Source organism: Haemorhous mexicanus, chromosome 3 (genome assembly GCF_027477595.1).
Source record: "Haemorhous mexicanus isolate bHaeMex1 chromosome 3, bHaeMex1.pri, whole genome shotgun sequence".
In the NCBI taxonomy this organism is placed as follows: Eukaryota; Metazoa; Chordata; class Aves; order Passeriformes; family Fringillidae; genus Haemorhous; species Haemorhous mexicanus.
Window position 1 is genome coordinate 64,093,214 of NC_082343.1, and position 15,828 is coordinate 64,109,041.

Genomic DNA, 15,828 nt, shown 5'->3' on the forward strand with positions numbered 1-15,828 from the left:
CTAGAACCACTGTTTTCGCTTGCTTCAAGCTGTGGTGGAACACCATGGGGTAAGAAGCTCTGCAGTCTGCTCAGGAAAGTCAAAATGAGGACTTTAAGATAGACAATAAGACCTTCATACAGGTTGTGGGCCACCTCTCAGTGTGATGCACAAGTTGTGGCACAGCCTCCCTGTCAGAAGGAAGCAGGCAGACCCCAGAATACAGCCTGCTCCTGACTAATTTCTTTTCAGACCAGTCATTTTCAGTCTCAGATCACCTGCAATGGATCATCTGCAACACAAATGCTTTATATTTGAAATCTCTTCCTGGAAAAGGTGTTTGAACATGCTGGCACTGTGTTAGTGTCCAAGGGAGTATTGTTTACCTTCAGCAGCCAGTGAGCATGCTATACAGAATGCAATGAGACAGGGCACCACACTGATTAATCTAGAGGAATTCCATATTTTGGCTTTCATTCCCACAGTCTTAGCTATAAAATTTTCTCTACTGCCTTTAGCCTCATTAAATAATCAATGAGGTTTAGATACTAATGCAATATATAGACTATTCAGATATACACATGCATGATTGCATTTATGTAAGTCTGCTGTAATCTTATCCTCTGAGAAGAGTATGAGAAGTAGAATGGCAGCAAACATAGCAATACAGAGACCTTTTTCAGTGTCTTAAATTCAAAACTGATACTTTTTTTAATCATTCTAGTAACATAAGGTATAGTAATTCCAGAAGAGACAGAGAGAGACTGATAGAATTTTTTTTCATCATTAGAAATGGTTGAGCAGAACTGGCCTGTTTCAGGGCATGTTGAGTTCTGTTATCATCTCTGAACAATAAGTAGAATTGATTGATATAGGAAAAAAAAAACAGGATTATGAAACTTCCTGAAGCCTTTGGAAAGGCTGAATGAAGTGTGTGATAACAAAATTGGAACTAAGCCTTTATTTTAAAAGAATTTTGTTATTAAAAGCAACAGACCTAATTTCACCTAGTTTTATTCTCCATTGATGGAACAAAAGATGCCTCTAATTTTCATTACAATTTAAATTTTTTGTGCCTTCTCACAATCTTGTGAGTCTGAGAATCCAGTGAGGTGCTTGAATGTGAGGGTTAAACCAAGAGAGGTCTGACAGAGTGCATGAGATCCAGACTCCCTGAACTGGGATACAGGTGGTCCCTTACAGGTATGGTAGCTGAAGCTGCTTCCTTTAGATAACAGTAAAAGGCAACATGACCTACTTCTCCCATGGTAATGACTTGCCAGGGAGGGTGCAGATGGCATTGCTGTACCTTTGGTGGGGCATCCTGTCCCCTTGGTAGGTAGGGTCTGCTGATGAACAGAAGGTGCTGCCTCAGTGTGCCATGCTATAGCTGTCTCTGGCTGAGAAGCAGCTGTTAAGGAGGAGGAGGGGAAGGAAAAAGGAGGAAGAAATGGCAATCAGACCACCATGATTTTATATAATCATCTGGCTAAACAGGTATGCCAAATTATGTGCCTTTAAACAAATTGTTTGGTGCTGTTATTTCTGTTCTACTGAGTTGTATGAACTTAAAATATTTGGGGTTTAACTTTGTTTTTTCAGCCAAGTATTACTCCTATCTAACATCAAGGTTTCTTCTTTTTGAAGTGTGATGATTTGGTGCTGTACAATTCTGCTATGCAGTACCTCTGGAAATCTTTTCCATTTACAAGTGTATAAGAAAATAGAAAAGTTGTAATATATCCATTGTTTATTCTCAAATTACCTCTCGAGGTGTTTAGTCAACATATTAGAAATAGGCAAATTAAAGTCTCAAACTTATCTTTTTTTTCATTTTTTTTTTTTTTTTTAATATGGACAGAAAAAACAGGCCTTGGCCTGGGGTAGAATGAGTTGAGCCCAGCACATCCTCCTGGGCAGGGAGATAAACTGCAGCCTCTGCCAGCTGGGGCAGTGCCAGTACCATGAATTAGCACAGCATGCTCCAGAAGCTTCTCTTTCTGAACAAGCATAACCCAGCATATTCCCAAGAGGGCAGAGGAGGTGAGTAAGCAAGTGGAGAAAGTACAGCAATTGTGAAAGTACAGCAATTGTGAGCCACCTAGGCATTTTCCTGGAAAAGCATCCTCTGCAAGCCACTCCTGAAATCCATTATTAAATCATTCTCTACTGAAAGCTAGGAGGTCATGCTTCAGTTGAACTTTTAGGGAATTATGTAAAGGGGTTCTCTTCTTAACTTAGGAAAATAAACTTATGTGATTTAAACTAAACTCTGCTTGGAGGAGAAATTCCTCCTCTCCTTTTTCTTCCTTTACTTTCATCTCTTGCTTAACTGCATACAACTTAATGCCATTGTAGGCTGAAAAATGTGTCTCTACATGAGCAAGCAATAATGAGGACTAGAAAACAAGGTATTCGCAGCTCTAATTTGAGTCAAAACAATTCTAGCTATTGAAGGCAGAAAAGTAAAAAGTCATAGGTATGCTCTACCAGGGTACAGCAGGTTGCCAATGCTCTGCAGAAAAATAAATCTAAGGTGGAAGAATGAAATAGAAATGAAGAAAACTAAATAAGGTGGAAAAGAGAAAGGGGGTGAAGCTAGACTGTGATACTAACAGGATAAGAATTGTCATACAGAGCCAGATCCAAGATTTTTTATCTTCCTGATACCTATCAGGAAGATAGGTAACTGTGGTGAACTGTGATAGGTCTAATTGTGGTCAATAGTAGATGTTGGAAGAGAATTCAAAAATGCATATTAATACCTCTCCCAGATCATCTCTCAGATCAAAAAAATAGTCAGAGGAGAGGTGGGTTTTGAGCATGTTTGTCCTTTTTTGTCTTCAGCTGATTTTTCTTCCATTACTTTCTTCAATCACTTTTTAAACACATGCAGACCCTTATATTCACAACACTCCATGTCAGGGAGTTCAATAACTTAACCACAAGGACTGTTTTCCAGTTTTTGGAATGCATCACCTGCTTGTTTCTTTCTTTCACGTTTGCATCTCTGCACCATTTGTGTGGGTAGATACTGTGAGTAACGGTGAACCTTTTACACTTGTTTACCTTCCTTACTAAAGATTGTAGGGAGTTGAATCACATTTATCCTCAGCCACCCTGTCTCCAGTCTGAAGACTCCTACCATACCTCATCATTCCTTGAGCAGAGACACTTCAGGCCCTGGCCACCCTCCTCTGAACCTTACCCCTTTCCACCATGCCTGGTTTGACACGAAGAACCACAATTGCTCTCAGTAATCAAAATTGCTCCTCACCATGGAGTTATAGGGGACCAGTAATTATATTTTCTGGTATGTTCTCTACTTCTCACTAAATAATTTCTAGTATTCTATTTCTATTATTTTCCTTGACATTTGAGCCAGTGCATTTGTACAACTGTTCTGCACCATGTCTGTGTTTCATTTCTGAATGACAATAGTCAGCTGAGATTCCCGTGTTTCTGTGTGAAGTTAAGATCTTTCCTTCTGTGTACTATTTCAATCCACAGGTTTTTAGAGACTCTACAATAAAATCTACTCATAAATGGAAATTTTTGCTGTATTAATTTGTATATATGAGTCCCTTCATACTGCACTTACTCAAGGGTAGATATAATTATTGTATCTTTTATATCATTATCTGTTAGTAATAGAAAATGCCCGCAGAGATCTGGCAGAAAATTTTTTAGTGGAAATACATCTTATATTAGAAAAAGAGTACTTTCACTTGTATTGATTTTATCCATTTTCCCCAGAAAAGTAAATTATACGAGTAGAATATTTTTGTGCCATGTCAATTTTTATAACTCTGTCAGCACTGATGCTTAGACAGAATGGAAATTTTTGAGAATTAAATCAACCGTACCAAACCACACTGATAAACTGGCATTTTTTTACCACCATAAGATTGATCTTTACTATCAGACATGTGGCCTGACAATGTAGGTGAAGATAATCTGATGACCTGGTTTTCATTTGGACACCACTGTGACAAAATAAGAATCTGTACCTTTCCAAAAGTGTGATCAACCTTGTCGTAGGTGGTATGAGATGCCATCACATTGCATAATTGTTTTCTGTAGAAAGTTCATCCAAGCAACTCAGCCACCAAGGGAGCAGAAAGGATGGTAAATAATGTCCAGTGCTTAAAAGTAGGGACTGTTGTACTTTTCCTTCTGAATGATATGTAAATGAAATGTTATGTTGTTGTGATGTCCTTAATACCTCTATTCTGTATATTCACTGAGATCAGGATCTAGATGTTCTAGCCGAACCTATCTAGTGTTTTCATAGGAAATTTTCCCAAATCCTACTCCAGAAATATTTTTTATTTTCATTCCTCATGTTTTCAACCAATTATGCTCTTTACTTGGTATGATTGCAGTTGTTTTTTATGAGTTTCAAAGACCAAAAAACCCCATTAAATATTAATAATTTTAAAAGTAGCTTTTCATCATCCCAGTGATTTTCTCATTCAGCATTAATGTTCCATTTCCTATTTTCTGATTGCCCTCAACTCATCACATCTATATATATCCTGTTCATGCAGTCCTAGGGTTCGAGTCTGGAGGACATGCACCTGCATGTGGGGAGTACCTTTCTGCATGCCAGATATGCTGGTTTAGATGTGTTGAGTCCTCCTTGGCATGTCAGGAGAGGTGGAGATGACTGTCAGGAGAGGGGGAGCTGGGAAGGGGGCAGCCTCTCTCCCCTGAGCTTGCCGTGGCCCAAGGACTGCACAAGAACCTCAGAGATAAGTATCTATGTACATGCAATGTACTAACCCATGCATATGTTTGTATATTTTGTAGGCGTGCTAGCTCATGTGCTAGCTCATGCACTCACATTTGTGTACATATTTATGCACAGTGTCTATGTGTACATACAGTTTTATGTATAGATGTATGCATGCATGTATATGCTGGTATACCTATGGGCACGAAACGATCACTTAATTATCCCTCGGGAGGAATTTCCAGCCCGGAAACCCAGTCTCCCAACGGCTGGAGGGAAGTGTCCGCCAAGGCGCAGCCGGGGCTGAGGCACAGCCCAGGAGCGCCCCCGGCCTCCGAGCTGCTGCAGGAGCGGGGAGAGGGACTCCAAACGGAGCTGCCCCTGAGGCTATTCTTGCTGAGTGTTCGCACAGGCACAGGTGGGTCCGGGACACTCCCACACACAGCCATCACATGGCAAGGGTCCCTCCTCGGAGGGAGGGGAACGAAATCAAGCCTTTCCCTCTTTTTCTTTGTTTGTAATTGAGAAAGACTTTAAGCGCAAAGTCATTAGAGCCTCCTGAGGTGCTTCAGAGCAAAGGTAAATTCATCTCACGATAGAACAGAGAGGTAAAACAGATTTGCCCGGGACACGAGTAAAGAAAGGGTCAGTGACCCGCTGGTCCCCGTGTTGAGGCACGTAAATAACCCCAGGGAATGAGTTTCACCAGCCCAGAGACGGGGCTGCCTTTGTCTCTGCCCCTCCGGGCGGCAGCGGGCTCTTGCCGAAAGGGCGCAGCCGAGGGCGGCGAACAAAGGAAGAAAGCTCTGTCACCGCAGCCCTGGCCGTACAGGAGATGCCTGGCACCCCTGCCCGGCCGGAGGAGGCTCCCCTGAAGGGGACGCTAAATAATTGATCATCATCGATTGCCTGCGTGCGCTGGGAAGCGAAAGCGGGCGCATCCCTTGCTTGCAGTCCGCTCCTTCCCCCATTTGCGCTGTAATCCTATTCCACCATGTGCAGATAGATGAAGGGACGTAATTCAGCCTTCAGGCCTGGGCGGGGTTCTCGGCGTTTAATCTTTTCCTTTCTCTTCCCTTCGCTGCTTTCTTCCCTTCCCCCCCCGTTCCCCCCACCCCTTCCGTCTCCCAGGCCCAGTGAGGTCAGCTCATGAATATTGCTTCATTTTCCTGAGAGGCTCTGGCAGTCGCGGGTACCTCGTGTGCGGTGCCCGGCTCTCCGTGCATGCATTTCTCCAGCCGGGCAGCGGACAAAGTGGTGGTGAGTAATGCAGATGCTTTAGATCCAAGCCTTTTTTTTCCTTCTACTTTTTATTTTTTTTTCCCTTCTCCCCAAAAAGGAAATATTATTCTTAATGTAGATGTAACAAAACGGCCAGGTATGAGGGGGGGGACCTTCAAAAATCCCCTCTGCTCCTTTAAACCAGGACAAAAGGCAGAAGCACTCCAAAATCTTAAACCGCGTTTGCGAATTCTCGGCGGGGCAGAGGCGGATGCCCGGTAGGACGAAAGGGCCAGGGCCAGGGGCATGCCCTGCCCTAAGTTCGGGGCACGGGAGAGTTCTGCGCTGGCCCGTGGAGCCACCGGGCTGCTTCTTTTGTTGCTTCCATTTATTTACCCCTTTTTCCGCCTGGACAGCTGTGCCCGACAGGAAAACCTGCGGAGACGCTGCGTCCCGGCGCCACGTGGGTTTGTCTCTAGGGAGAAGGTCGAGCTGCCGAGTTTTGTGAGGACAGAGATTTCGGACTTGATCTCAAATGGGGCTTTCGTTGTGCCAGTTAAAAATGTATATAAATACATAGATATATAGATATAATCAGCCAACTTAACCCTAGGCGGTAGCAGATCTTGGATTTTGGGGCATGCAGGGTAAGGGGTTGTGTTCTGGCAGGTCACGATTGGGTCCGATGTCTTAGTTGCAGTGAAAGTTCCCTAAAAGATTCAGGTATAGCATAGGATTCCCGATGATTAATTTGAATAACATTTCTTATATTTCATACCTGTATAGCTCCAAACAATGGTGGGGTGGGAATTCTGTTTGTGGTGGCTAATAGAAATGCAAGGAAATCTTCTATAAAGTGTTGTCATACAAGTTTTATAGCTCTATACACCCATGCTTTTTTTTTTTTTTTTTTTACTAATTAATGCTTGGGAAGTGTCTGCTAAATTGTGTCATTTTGAGCATGAATTTCCAGAATATTGGTTTAAATCAGGTTATTAATGACAGTGCATTTGAGAGGAAATGATGTCCTCTGCCAGTGACAGCAGAGCAAACACAGTCTCATTGTCTAGGATGTTCGAGGGAGTAAACCAATTGTCAGGGCACGGTATAGTCTCGACATTGATTTTGCCCAGTCGTGCTTCTTTCTTAATTCCCTGTTCTAGCAGGGAATGGTTAAGCCATGTTCTAGGAGGGAATAGGCAGGCCATGTTAGGAATGCTGTCATTTCTGCTGTTGCCCATGTTTTCTCCCTAAGGCGAGTTGAATAAAGGTTGTGTGAAAACAGTTTGTGGATCATAGCCATTATTTTCAGAATATACTGGGGACATTAGCAGCATGATATGGCTTTTAACAGCCCTTTTTCATAATCTGTTGTGGTCATGAAAACTCTGGCTGTGTCATTATAGGGGCAAATTGTCAAGTGAGCATCCTTCAGAGAATGTCACATAATATTTTGTTCTGGGTGACGGTGTATTCCTTGCTTCCTCTCTTTTGAAAATCTGCTGGAGTGATTATGTCTGAGTCCTATATAACCTAGTGATATGCATAACTGGTAACAAACACGAATCTGTCTTAAGACCTGACAGCACCTCTGGGTAAAAAACTGGGGCAAATGTGTGTTTAGAATCTGACTGCAAAACCCCTTTCCTTTATGACCCTCGATTCCGGAGTCACCTTGCCCCGGAAGAGTCGCTGTCAAAGCTGAAGGGAAATCTGTAGTTGCTCCCACGTGTGCAGCCCTTTGTACAGCAGCTTTCCCCCATTCGGCTGTGATAGACACTGGGACGGGGCCTTTTAGCCGGCAGACAGGTGCATTAGCAACGCAGGCTTGGTGGTGAGGACAAGGGAGAGGGAAGTTTATGTGTGGGAGGAAATTCATCCCTGGTGTGGCGGTCCGGTGGGGGAAGGTTCAGCATCGGGCTGGGGAAACGCCCCTAGGTGCAGGCGGAGTGGGAACAGGTCTCAGCCTTAGCCGAGCCCTTCAGGCCCTTCCATGAGCAGCTCCGGTTGGCTCTGGGCTACGGCCTCGGCCGGATTCTCCCCGGCCGTTCCGGGGGACCGCTCCGCCCGCAGGTGGGCGCGGGTCAGGACTGGGGGCCGGCGGGGAGCGGGCAGGCTGGCCGCCGCCGTGGCTGGAAAGCCCGTCTCCCCGTCCTGCCCGTCCCCACCCCGACCGCTTCTCCGGTTCTCCTCCCCCAGCTCTCGGGGCGGCGGCGGCGGAGGAGGCGGAGGACACGGCCGGTGATGGACGCGTCCCCGAGATAGCCGCCGCCATGAGCCAGCCGCCTGCAGGGGGCGCCGCCGCGGAGCCGCGCCTGCATCCCGAGGGCAGCAGCGGCAGGAAGCAGCCGCGGGCATCCTCGCCGGCCCGGGCCCGCGACACCGCCCCGCGCCCGCCGCCCAACGCCGCCAAAGCCGCGCCCAACGCCGCCAAAGCCGCCTCGACGCGGCCGCCGCCCGGCCAGGCCCCCCGAGCCGCCCGCGGCCGCGCCGCCGAGAAGCCGGCGCGGGGAGCTGTCCAGCCCGGCGCCGGTGCTGAACCGCCGCCCGCCGCCGCCGCCGGGAGAGGAGGAGCCGCCGCCGCCGAGGAGCCGCTGCCGCCGCCGGGCGCCGCCGAGGAGGCGCCCCCTGCAGGGGGCGGCGGGGGCGAGCGGGAGGGGGCGGCGGCGCCGCCGCCCAAGCAGTGGCGGGGGAAAGCGGGGCGGTCCCCGCTGAAGGGCGCGGGGGAGGCGGCCCCGGCGCCTCCATCTTCCTCGGGCGCGGGGAAGGGCCGCGGTGCGGCGGCGGGCGGCGGCGGGTACTGGAAAGAGGGATGCCTGCAAAGTGAGCTTATCCAGTTCCACCTCAGGAAAGGGCTGGCGGCGGCCGCCCAGATGCAGACGAAGGGCAGCAACCACAGCAGCAGCAGCGGTAGCGCTGTCTCCGCCGCCTCCGCGGCCGCCGCCCCGGCCGAGCCTCCCCCGGCCGCCTCCGCCTCCTCACCCGCTGCCATGGCGGCGGCCGGGGCGGAGGGGCTGCGGCAGGGCGAGGCGGAAGGCGACGGCAGGAGCTGCGGCCCCGAAGTCGCCCTGAGCCCCCACCTGCAGGAGGAGATGCAGGAAGAGATGGAGAAACTGCGGGAGGAGAACGAGAGCCTCAAGGTAAGGGGCCGAGGTGGGGGAGAACCAGGGCCAGGCGGGGACCGGGCTGCCTCCCGACGGGAAGACCTTCCCGGCCTCCTTCTCTTGCGGCAGGAGCGCTGGAAGCAGCGTTAAGATGGCTCTGTTGTGGGGTGTGCGGGCAGTGCCGCTTCCCTGCTTCGTTGCAGTGCTTATAATGAGCTGGATTGTATTTACCTGCCCTCCCTGTGGGGCGGAGCTCCATTTTGGCTGCCTTCCCCTATACGTGCTGACATTTGTGCTTTTGCCACCTGTTGCCTCCCTATCCCCTTCTTGCCCCCGTGCCAGAACGAAATAGATGAGCTGAGGACAGAGATGGACGAGATGAGGGACAGTTTCTTTGAGGAGGATGCTTGTCAGCTTCAAGAAATGCGCCATGAACTGGAGCGAGCCAACAAGAACTGCCGGATCCTTCAGTACCGGCTGCGCAAGGCTGAGCGCAAGAGGCTCCGCTACGCCCAGACTGGCGAGATCGACAACGAGCTCATACGCAGCATGGAGCAGGACCTCAAGGTACAGACATGAGCAGGTGTCAAGGGGAAGGGAGTGTCTCAGATGGAGGCACAACCATGCTCTTGGTCCTCATGACTCAGGCGTTTCCATCCATTCCACTGTGCATCCAGTGCAGCTCGTGGAATAGCAATGGCCAAGCTCTTCTTGGTAATAGGAGCCCTTGCTGTATGTAGCCCTTACTATCATTTTTTATAAAGGTGCAAGGAGTTTCTCAAAAGCAAATTAGAAGCTAAAGGTTTTGGGCTCTTTATGATGAGTGCAAAACATACCCTTCCACTGCAGAATTAAACCAACCTCACCAAACAGCCCCGTTGACTTTGAGGGGATTTTGTTACTCTTGAGTGAAAGATTTTAGGGGATAAGCAGATTGAATACTTGCAGTCACAACACTAAATCCTTACTCTGTTTCCATCAGTAAAAAAACTGCTGTCGTATCCAATGAATCCAGGGTTTTTCACATCCACCTGAAACCGTAGACAAAACCCATCAAATTTCAGTGTGTCATGAACTGCATTTCATCCATAAGATCTGAATGAACCACAGCCTCTTGCTAAGGAAAAGTTTCAGTCCTTGTTTAAAGATTGTCATTGGTAAAATACCCATCATCTCCATTCTAGATAGGTTTTTTTTCTCTGTAATTGGACCATTCTTGACACAGTTGGAAGTTTAATTTCTGCTTCCATTGACTAGATATTGAAGGACTCCTGCTGAATCAGGGCACCTGAACATTTTTCAGTTGACTGGTCTCCCAATCAACTGATCTTTTCTCATGGAAGTGCAGACCTCTGTATAGCAAACGTGAGCTTGTTGGCCACACTTCTGCCCAGGACTCTAGTTAGCCATGGCACATGGGCTCTGTGGGCTGCAGTTTAAAATGAGAATTTAATACATGACTATGAACAAGGTTATTTTTTAACTTCTTTCTGATAAATATGATGGATTGATATGATGGATAAATATGTTATTCTCAGACCTGGTTTGGATCATCTTTTCTGAGAGTTTTCAAGCTTGTCATCACTATTATTAAAATTTCTATTTGATATTCCTTTTCTGTGCGTATTCAAAACCCACGTTTTCTGCTGTGCCTGTGACAGTTCTATAAATACAGCTGCCCATGTGGTTCTTGGCAAAATAGAGTCTTCCTGATCAGAAGCAAAATCACCCCCTTCTCATGGGGATTTCTGTTTGAAGCAAGGGATGTTTTGCACACTCAGAATGATGCTTAGGTGATCAGTTGAGACACACACATTTGCAGGCAGAATTTGTAGGTGGGTCTTCATGTCCCAAGTGAATTGTGATTATAGTTGGCTTCTTTGTTGGTTCAGTGTTACTTTTATTAGCAAGTCATACGCATGCAGGCTGGGGAGGGAATTGTTGAGGGCACCTCTGATGAGGTGCTTGTCTGCCAATACAGGAGATAGAAGCTAAGGCCTTGGATTTAGCTGGACAAACAGCTTGCTTTAATTAGCATTTCTCCCATGTGTTTCCCAGTGTGACTGACTCATTGGAAAGGAGCAGTGTTCTTGCAGAGTGTTCTCACTGTTCATGAATGTATTCTGCTTTGGAGTAGGGATGAATGCCTAATGCCAAATTTCTGCCTAATAGAGTTCTGGGTGCTGGCTAACCATAATTATAACTCCTGTGGTTTTATGTAGTGCTTTCAAGTCCTCTTCAGAAGAAATACTATCCAAATTGACATTGTTCATTTTGCAATATATTAGGGAACTTGATCCTTCAGAGATACATTTTAATACATCTATCTGCAAGACTGTATCTTGCATATGCCTGGATTAAAATGTATCTTGCATAAGTGAGTCCCATATCCCATGTGATCTAGAATGCTCTGTATTTTTTCCTGCATTAATAGCTATTCCACCAATTTTTGTGTCAAAAAATTAGCTACCAGTAATTACATTATGATTTGGTTTTATTTACTGATCCAGACTGTATCTGTAGACTATAGGTTCCATTAGGGTGCTGTTTTAAATATCCCCCATGATTTTCTATTTACTTTGGTTGGACAACCAGATAAGAACTTTAATAGTAAGTGTAGGAAAAGACATCAACCTAAAGCCCTGTGATGTGTTTCTCAGCACATTCTGCAGTCTCTGTGGACTATGGTTATAATTGAAATTCCCCTCCACTCACTCTTTCTGTTGGCATTATGTGTCTTGAGTGCGTGTGCAGTGGGGGAGGTTATTGAACGATCTTGTGCTACACTGCAGTGTTGTATCTGTAATTCACACACACTGGGTTTCTTGTCAAGGGAGGCTGAGTCACTAGCTGCTGATGATTTCTGATACATTGGATCTTTCTAGATGCTTGCTTACTGTTAGAATTTTTTCTCTAGAGGTTTAGTATGTCAAAGAACTTCTTACATACTAACATGAAGATGGTTTGAGTGAAAGCCATGAAGGAGAGCTCGCTGAACTCCCCTAGCTAATGCTAAGTTGGATTAATTATGCTTTCCAGTGTTCTAAAAAAAGCAGGAAATTAGGCTTTTCAAACTATGTGTCTATGTGCTTAAATCACCATCAACACAGTGATTAGTGTATATTTAAATATTTTTGATGTGTGATTATAATTTCTGGTGGTTTCACAAAATATAGTGCAAGTGGCTTGCAGGGCAAGATTCTCATGACTTTTCCTGAGGAGGAGGAATTAGATCTTGTCATATGCCTTTTAACTCTATTCCTATGAAAATGCATAAAAAATCCCCCAAACAACCAAAAACCTTAGTGTTCATTTCCACTGAAAATATCAGATATCATTTGTGTGAACACAACATCAGTAAAAATGTTGTTTGTTCGTATTTTGATCTAAAAATGAGCCAATGGTAGTAAATATTTTCATTAATTGTCCAAGGAGAGAGAAACTAGCAGAGTCAAAATAAACATATGTCCATTTGGTAAGGAAGGCCTGGAGAAGATGGGCCCTGGTTTTAGATGCTGTTGCATGTCAAGTATTTGAAGGGTGTGTGTCTTTGGTCATTGAAAAGCATAAGCTAGCTGTGCTTGAGAGAAAACAGATGATGCACTGTCTCCAGGAATGGTGAAGGTCCTGTTTAACTGTTGATGTGACAGAATCTAAGAAGGAGTTGGGGGGTCTAATGTCTGAAATGGTTTCCAGTGAAGTCCAAAAAATGATAATGTATCATTTTTTGGAAGGAATTGGCTTGATTTTGGAATTATTTAGAATTCTGTCTGTGGGTGTCCTTGTCTACCTGTTTCCTTACATACCTCTTCCATCAAAACACCCAGAATTAACTTTTAAATGGTTGCTTAGGCACTAAGCACTGTAGCAGTAAATTTTTTTTAACCCTTCTTTTGATATACCATTTCATTTAGGTTGCAAAAGATGTATCGGTGAGACTTCATCACGAGTTAGAAAATGTGGAAGAAAAACGTACCATAACAGAAGATGAAAATGAAAAATTAAGACAGCAGCTTATAGAAGTTGAAATTGCCAAACAAGCACTACAGAATGAGCTGGAAAAAATGAAGGAGGTTAGTATTGCTATTTTCTTCTACACCAATTATTTTAATATCTTAGATTCTTGCTGATGAACTGTTTTTCTTCTATGACTTGGTTTGGGGGCAACCAATATGGCAGTCATAAGTTGAAAGTTGCAAGGAGTGCTAAAGTACTGCTTGATGTTTGCGAAGCTGAGAAGAAATAAAAATATTTGGTGTTTTCTAGGCAAAACAGGAATCAAGTGATGCTTTTTTTTCCCCTCTCTGCTAGGAGGGAAATGTGAAATTAGTGGTAGCAAGAGTTCAGAGGCTTTGATACATTGTACCTACATAAATATTCATATAGGAGGTGTGCTCAAGTGTGCCAGAGGCATCTAACTTTACAGATTATATTTCCTGCAGGTTTTTATAAAGACCAGTAGTTCTTCCCTTGCTAACTACTGCTAGGGACTCACGGGCACACTGAGACTGGGGATCTAGCCACCTTCCCATCTTGTTCAGTCATGCTCTTTGGAGTACTGGGAAGTGAGAGACTCTACCTGTCTTTTAAATCTAAGCATAATTTTTCGTTGTATCTAATTAATCTTCAAAATCACTCTGGCTGCCATTCTATAGATGCAAGATACTGGGCCATTAAGTAAGCAGAAAATTGCATTACAGCAGTATTAGCCAGGCTGACAGAGATAACAAAGCAGTAATAAAAGGAGAAACTGTTGACTGACTTCTCAGAAGAGATTTTAAAAACAGCTCTCCTGTTTCCTCTTCAAGATTTAAAATTCAATGAAGGCCCCCAATTTTCACATTTAGGAATATACGCTGGTAGGAACACCAGTGTCTTCTTTGATCTTGCATGAAGCAGCAGAGACATATTTAGTTGTCAAAAAGGGCAGGAAATTTTGAGTTGTATGATGTTAGGGCATTTTTAGGAACTGCAAATGAGTCCTTTAAGTGATGTAGTATTAAAAATATTAATTCTTTTCCATTACAGTAGCTGAATTTCAAGCATGTTAGTAGAGGTTAAACAGGTGGTTTGTTCCACCTTCTGCTGCTTTCCCAGATAACTGCTGATTTTAAAAGGGCATGAAAAAAATCTGAGCTTTAGTCAGGTTTCCCCTCATCTCCCTGAAACTTCCCCCTTCTGTTTTCTCTCTGGTTACTGCCATTAAATAAAGCTTGGTTTCCTGGACTAGCCTCTTGCTAAGAGCATGTAATTTCTGTAATTATCCTTATGCCTTGTCCTTAAGATTGGCTTTACTCCAAAGTTTTTGTTATTTTTGTCCATTCACACTCTACTTTCTTTTAGGTTCTCATCTCTGGTTCCTCCTTCTCTCTAATAGGTTATACTGCTGTAAAATCCTTTTGCCTCACTTTTTTGAAGCATCTTCAGATTACAGTGATGTTTGGGGGCAATTTAATAGTTTGTGTTCTTTGCTATTAAGCCAGTTAATGGACTTCTTCTTCCCTGTCATCACTAGTCACTTTCTCCTTATCATGGTTCTTCCTTCTGGCCCACTATGTGGAGCTACAATTCTGCTGCTCCCACACTGCTCTCCACTCCTTTCTTTGGCTTAAGTCTTTCTGGTTTTGCTGTTGGTATCAATGAAAGGGTGCTGGAGGCTCCAGAAGAGATGGGTGTCATGTTTAGGGCCTCTGTTAGACAATAATGGTTTTCATGAAGCTGAAGCAGATGGGTGTTTCCCAGTGGCACAGCATGGGGGCACCGAGCCAGAATGAAAATGTGAAGTAAGGCTTGACACCATAGTGGGGGTGGAGTGGACAAAGAGTCAGAAATACATCCTTATACTGAAGAAGGGAGAACTGCCTTATCTGTCATCATAATTGGCAGGATTTATGTATTTCAGATAGGCTGCTGAGTTGCTTTCAGCAGGTGAATGCTGATTTTCAGGCCAGGACTTTGAGTGCAGCATGGGGGAAGTTGTTGGAGGTGAGGAGGTGCAAGTCAGAGGAAAAACAAGTTTGAGGCAAAGCCAAATTATTATGCACTTTTCAAATATACCATGACTTGGGGGACCCATGGAAACATTCTTGTAAAGAATAGTAAATCTTACAGAATTGAAATTTAGAATCTGTGAAGAAGTTATTCAAATGTTAATACAAAAAACCATGAAAACAACCAAAAGCAGTCTGCATTAGAATTTTTCTGTGACAAATAATTTTTCTTCTTCTCTGGCAGTTGAAGGTTTCATGCATTTTAAATGTCATTGTCAGGTAGTCATAATGTTAATTTTCTGTTTGTTTGTGAGTTATTTTCCACAAATTTCATGGATTTACAACCCTTTCTCATTTCAATACAGTCATTATAACCAATGGAACCTCCTGCTTAAGGGAGTTCTACTCAGCCTAAATTGAAATACAGGGAAAACCTTTTGTCTGGATTGTGATCTTTGCTTTATTGAGCTTAGAATTAATGGGAAAGTATCTCTCTAAAGACAAAGGAACATTTTGTTTCACAACATAGTAAAAATGCTTGGAGATGTAATGATTGATTTCTGTACTTTTGTCATCAGATGTACTGCAGAAACCCAAACCTTTCCATTCTTAAAATCTATTTATGTAGAATTGCCGTGTGAAATTTCTTGTTCTTTAATAATGAACAGTGTGAGATATCATAGAATTAAAATATGACTTAATAGAAAATGTAAGAAAGAAAACATAATCTTATGGTAGGTAGTCTCAAGGGCAGGATCAAAGCCAAAGTTCTCTCTTTGTGGATTCTCTGTTGTTTCAA

General features: G+C 44.4%; 1 protein-coding gene across 5 annotated transcripts in view; it reads left to right on the plus strand.

Moving 5' to 3' along the window:
* The first annotated feature begins 5,830 nt into the window (after window positions 1–5,830).
* Window positions 5,831–15,828, plus strand: part of MTCL3 (MTCL family member 3) — a 38,323-nt gene continuing 28,325 nt past the window's right edge. For all 5 annotated transcript variants that reach the window (XM_059842153.1, XM_059842155.1, XM_059842154.1 and 2 more), the window contains exons 1-4: window positions 5,831–5,974; window positions 8,135–9,075; window positions 9,382–9,606; window positions 12,954–13,112. In XM_059842153.1, the coding sequence (XP_059698136.1) occupies window positions 8,209–9,075; window positions 9,382–9,606; window positions 12,954–13,112 (1,251 nt within the window). In that variant the 5' untranslated portion in view covers window positions 5,831–5,974; window positions 8,135–8,208. The remainder of the gene's footprint in view (window positions 5,975–8,134; window positions 9,076–9,381; window positions 9,607–12,953; window positions 13,113–15,828) is intronic.